General features: G+C 33.8%; 1 protein-coding gene across 1 annotated transcript in view; it reads left to right on the top strand.

Moving 5' to 3' along the window:
- LOC108687433 (Down syndrome cell adhesion molecule-like protein Dscam2) overlaps window positions 1-6530 on the top strand; it is an 83316-nt gene that overhangs the window by 48608 nt on the left and 28178 nt on the right. Inside the window, exons 6-7 of the mRNA XM_018193186.1 lie at window positions 492-636; window positions 1663-1925. Coding sequence (XP_018048675.1) covers window positions 492-636; window positions 1663-1925 — 408 coding nt within the window. The remainder of the gene's footprint in view (window positions 1-491; window positions 637-1662; window positions 1926-6530) is intronic.

Genomic DNA, 6530 nt, shown 5'->3' on the forward strand with positions numbered 1-6530 from the left:
TAATGACACACTTTTTGAAAATTTAGATTAATTAATAATATTTTAAAAAATATCAACTAATAACAAAAGTATTCAAACACTAATTTATCAAGCAGAATATATCAATTTATCAAATAATTTATCAAATAATTAAATAAGAATTCAAAATTTGTTAAATCTGCATAATAATAATATTGTGTTTTAACAACAAGACAAAAATCAATAATTCAGTTAAAGGTAACTTTTGTTTGATATTTGAACGATATTTAAAATCTCGATCATTTTTCGAACATTTTTAGGTAATTAAATTAGCCTTTATATCAAAGTATTCTGGTTCTGCTGAAGAAATTCAACTGAAGTTAATTTGGTTTTAAAATATATTCTCTTTTCTCGCAATTCAGTCGAATTTTAAAAATCTCATAATTTTTTATCTATTTGTTTTTTTTATTAAATATAATGATTTTTATTTTACAAATAAATTATTCTTCGACAATTTCTTCGTGAATTTCTAGATGCTGCACCCCAACTTCTATACAAGTTCATCGAGCAGACGATGCAGCCAGGCCCTTCAGTGTCACTCAAGTGCATCGCGATGGGCAATCCTACGCCGCACTTTTCCTGGACACTCGATGGATTTCCTCTTCCACAAAACGACAGGTAAAACAAGCAGTTTTCCTTGCACACGTCTCTTCGGAGGACCGGGAATCCCAAATCTCGATCTACTGCTCTTCACTCTTTTTCTTTCACCGGACGAAAAGTTTATGGCACTAAAAATCGACGAATGATCTACACGCGGGGAGGATTATTCGCGGTTATTAACCTCGAGATATTACGCGAGATCGTCGGGAAATCACTGTGAAAGCGGGGCTTCCATCCAGCGGAGGAGGCGGATCCCGTGGGAGAGCCTCGATAGGCCCCTGCGGGCTTCGATTCTCTGAACCAATTGAGAGGAAAATTACCAATCACGCTGTTCAGTCTGGACGTTTTTAAAAGCAGGCCGGATTCCGAGCGATAGATTTAACAGGCGTTCACATAAGTCGAGGATAACTGACGACGAGGAGATGATAATTCCGCGTTTCCGCGGTTTGTCGGCGAATGATTATCGCCGGCGGCAAGTGGCGATAAAAATAATCTTGTCGAGAAAGCGAGATCTTTACGATGAAAGTATCTTCTTTGCAATGTAAGATTGTCCGGCATAAGAAATAGAAATTTCTCATAGTTGATAAAAGAGTCTTAAGAATCAAACCATACTAAGTGTAGTGATTTAGTGAAAATTAATTGATCAATTTAATTTTAAAGTTTTGTTTTAAAGAATAATGACGAGCATTTATTCTAAAGATGATAAAGTTGAGTTTATCTTCACAACATTTGAGACATATCAAATTTCTTTGAACATCTATTTCTCAAGAGAGAAGAAATCTAAAAAATATTTTTATTTCCTGAAAATTTTTTTCAGATACAATTTAGCGAATAACAAAAGAGAGATCAAAAAAATTAATTATTTCGGAAAATTCTTCCCAGACGTGTAATTTAGCGAATGATAAAAAAATCTTAGAGCGCAAACCATCGACAATAGCCATCAAACTCCACGCTAACGAACGAGGTCGAATAATTTTCTTGCCGACAACGAAAAATCTCTGTCGGCGCTTGGCAGATAGGCTAGCAAAATCGATTTGCTTGCAGATTCATGATAGGCCAGTACGTGACGGTGCACGGCGATGTGATATCTCACGTGAACATAAGCGCCGTGCGGGTGGAGGACGGCGGTGAGTACAGGTGCTCGGCGGTGAATCGCGTCGCAAAGGCGCATCACGCAGCTCGGCTCAATATTTACGGGTTGCCTCATGTGCGAACGATGGGAAACTATGCTGCTGTGGCCGGCGAGACGACCGTCATCAAGTGTCCCGTCGCGGGCTTCCCAATCGCCAGCATCACTTGGGAGAAAGGTTCGCCATTGTGCCAATCACGGTTTTCCATCGGATCCTATCTGTTTATTTCTATCTCAAGAAATCCGATGTTATTTTATTTTATTTTTTTAAATATACGCTAGCTCGATTTATCGAAACGCTGTGTGGATGATAGTTGCTCGTGTAAATATGACGATTTTACATACCGCGGTTATTCTTGCAGCTTTGATTTTTTTCAACGAAAAATATGATCTCTATATGAAAAATTTTAAAAGCAATTGCTTAATTATTTTTTCTTGATAAATATAGTAATTTTAACAACTGTACTGATAAATGTTTTTATTATAATTTAAATTAAGATATTAAAAAAAAAGCGACAGAGGAAAATTTTTTGCTATCATATGATCTACTAACTACTGTTTGTATTATTTTAAACAATGTCGATGTATTTGCAAAACGTAACTGTATTTTTTTAATAGAGTACTTTTTTTTGTACTTTTTTTTAGCATAAATCGATTCTTCTTTTATTATTCTGCAGAAAATACATATATCAGTTATTATACGAAAAGAACGGTTTTGCTGAAGTAAATCTAAATATTCAGCTAGATACAGATTTAAAAATAATTTTGTTTGTATTCTCAAAATAAATGTATATAACGTTCAAATATTGATCGCTAGAATATCAAAATTTTTGCTATTATGCTTGAGTTCTACATTGTTATTTTGAGAAACCAAATAAAATTATTTTTAAATCTGTATTTAACTAAATTTTTAGATTTTTTTTTTAACAAAATCATTCTTTTATAGAATCACTCTATACCTATATTATTGAAAACATAGTGTAAGAAGAAATCAATAATACAACTTTTGTCGAAAAATCTTTGCTTTACTATTTCATGCTCACAATATTTTCAAATCACTTTTGCATCCATCACGAAATTAAATTATTCAATTCTTTCGATATTAAAATTTGCCGCCTCGACATTGTGGAAAACCTTATGATAGTACAATATATTGATATATTTTTTTGATTTATACTTTAACATATTTCTGTATTTTATATTACATGTATGTCAGGTTTCCTATAAAATATTACAACGATTCGACTAAAGTCGATCATATCCAGCTGAAAATCTTCACAATTTAAAAATGTAGAATTATTTTTTGAAATACTTCGTATCGCGCATTGTGTTTCAGTTATTCGCGACAACATTCGCTTTAATTTCGCATATAAGAAAAACAAACATTTTCATAATACATCATGTGAGGAATCATCTTGAAAGCTCTCGGCTTTATCGTGCAAACGGATCGCGAAAAACCGACATGTTTTTCCCGCTTTAATAAAGTCCATCTCTACATGTTGCATCTCTTATTTGTTCAACCAAACACCGCGGCTGTAGATGATGGAATTAAATCTGCTTGCAAAGTTAAAATACTCGGAGCATTACAAGGAACGCATAAATAAATGGTCGTAATGTGTCTTGGACTGATGAAAAGTCACGCTTCCTTCCGAGGAAATTTTCCTCGTCTTTCTGGAGATCTTTCCTCGGAAAGACGAGCACTTTTTTCCCTCGCTTCCCGCGTTCTTCGGTAAAAGCAGACTGACGCGTATTACCGAGAGAAGGCGTGGAAAATCCTTTTATTTCGGCTGAGATCGCGGCTGTCCCGCCCGCGGGAAACTTTGAACGTTCCTTCTCGTAATGATGAACTCGACTTCGAGAAAGTTTCAAACGATCGTTCCACGAACTTTTCCTCACCCCGGCCTCGACATCGCGACGACGCGCGATAGCGACCGCGCGAAAGATCACCTACGGCCATTTAGTCCATTAAATACCGTCACACAGTATTTTTTAAGGATCAATGAAAATGTCTGGAAAATTACAAAAGGAGTAATCGGCTTAATATTTTGATTTCTACTTTCATTTTTAAAAATTGATTTGTATTATACTTTACATTGAAAAAATGTACACTGAAAAAATGAAATTAAAAACTAAATTTTAATAAGTATTTATTTAAATAATACTTAATATTTATTAAATGTAAGCATATATTTATTTAATATAATAAGAATCATTAATTTGATCTAACTACATTTTTATTGAGAAAATATTTATTTATCATAAGTAAATCTTTAGTAACTATTGAAAAAAATATGTATTAAGATTTAATAAATTTTTTCTCAGTATACATTACGTTTATATAGAGCGTTTCAAAAATAGTTGGCCAAACTCTAAGAACATATTCCACTCGTTGTTAAGGATGAAGGAAAAAAAGTCATATACACATGAGTTCGGAAACGCTTCTTTTCCAAGTTATAAACATTTCTTATTTAAATTATATATATTTACGTCGAACGACATGCCTCGCTTCGACGTGTAAAGTTAGCGATATATGCGTATAGAATTTAAATAGCCAATCATAAAGTAGGAAAGATAGTAATGACAGGCATTGAGCATTGTGTGGGGAGGAAATGTCGAAAACGAACGGGACCAGCAGATATCGAGAAATCAGAAGAGCTGAACTCGAAGAGAATTCAAAAGAGAGCATATCGAAGATCCTTGAAACAAACGAACTGGTTGCGGCCTAAGATGATCTTTTACATTGACGGAGGAACCGAATATTTGACGCACGAGCAGAATGTATTCACCCGCTTAAAGGGATGCTATTTATTGCTATCAGGAAAGCGAGGACGTAGCTTGGTGTCTTGGAATAACTGGCGGAAACGGTTTCCTCCTGAATCGGCTCTCTGCTTCACGCACACTCAGGAATGCATAACAGATATGTAGCACGAAATAATCATTGTATTGCGGTACTGTCGACTTGCGAGTTATCACGATCGTTCGCGTGTGTTAAAGTTTATATTTATTTTCGATACAAACGAATTGATTGCGATGAGCTTTGAACACTCCGTGTAATGAATGCGAGCATATTGACAAAGGAATCAAATGTCAAGCTTTGACTATTGTGTTTAATAAAAGAGTGACGATTTTCCGAAGCAAATTACTCAGTGATGTCATTATAGTCTATTCGAATTCACTTAATTCAATGAATTCCTCTCCTGTTAGAATATAATTGCAAATCGTAATTTTTATATTTATGTGATGTGAATTGATTTCTATAGAGTTGTTTTAGTATTTCGTAAAGTATCTAATCACGTTACAGACATTTCATGAATTGTACTTCTATTCACCTTCTAAAGTAAATAAAGAGATATTAGATAGGTCTGTATGGAATTGGAATCAGTCTTTGTTAAAGAATTTAAAAGTGAAGAATATTCATCAATATAACAGCTTATTCTAACCTCGAATTGGCAGATATCCACTACATGTACATAGGCGAACTAATGGAAATTACAGAGAAGTTCAACGTCTCTATCAACAAATCTTTCCTCAAAGACAATGCCCTGCTAAAAATATCTTCAGTTCGATTCAGGGAAACAGGATCTTTCTTATCCACAATTAATCGAGGACGAAGCAGAAATTCGAGCAGCTGCAATCGAAGAGCAAGTGATTAGACGAGTCACAGAAAATCCAAGACTTAGTACGAAACAGATCGCATTAGAAATGCAAAACATTTCTTTCTCTGTTTTTTTGTATGAAGGATATAAACGAAACTCTTTTGCATCCTTCCCATATACAACATCCCATATACAACAAGTACAAGCTCTCTTATCAGCGGATTATCCATTACGAGTAATTTTTGCTCAGTAATATTTGCAACAGTGTACTTTTCCAAATTTTGAAGTATCGATATTTTTCACAGGCGAAGCAAATTTTTCACAAGATGCTATAACAAATTATCATAATAATCATCTATGGTGCGAAAATCCACATGATATTATTGAATCTCAGCATCAGCATACATTTTCGTGATGGTACTATTGGAGATTTTCTTTTTGAACCGATTTTTCTCCTATCTACACTTAATAGTAACAATTATAGATAATTTTTGGAAACGCAACTCCCTCTAATATTAGAAGACATTCCATTACAGATACGCAATCAAATGTGGTTTGTATATGATGGAGCTCCAGCACATTTCAGCCGCACTACTCGAGAGTTCCTCAATAATAATTACATCAATAGATGGATTGGTAGAGGAAGACCCATTGCTTGGCCTGCATGTTCTCCCGATTTGAATCCTTTGGATTTTTATTTGTGGGAATTTTTTAAGAGCTTCGTGTACGATGAACTCCTGTTGTTACTGTGGAAGTACTCCAAAATCGTATTATGAAACGCTGCGTGTGAAAAAATGAAATATTCCGAGAATTTTTGAACGTCTTCAATAATCCGTGCGACGTCAAAAGCATGCATCGATATGGAAGGAAATCATTTCCAGCAATTTCTATAATAAAAATATAGAGTATAAGCATAAAATAAAATATAGGTATAAGCATAAAATAAAAAAATGTTTATAATTTGGAAAGGAAGCGTTTCCGAATCCATATTTATATGACTTCTTTTCATTCTTACAATGAGTGGAACATAGTCTTAAAATTTGGCCAACTATTTCTGAAACACCCTACATATATAATAATGCATGTATTTTATTTTTTATTTTATTGCATTTTATTTTTATATGTAAATATCCCATAAAAAATTTTTCTAGCTAATAATTTCTACAAATTATATATTTTTAATATTG

Source organism: Atta colombica, unplaced genomic scaffold, assembly GCF_001594045.1.
Source record: "Atta colombica isolate Treedump-2 unplaced genomic scaffold, Acol1.0 scaffold207, whole genome shotgun sequence".
NCBI classification, from domain to species: Eukaryota; Metazoa; Arthropoda; class Insecta; order Hymenoptera; family Formicidae; genus Atta; species Atta colombica.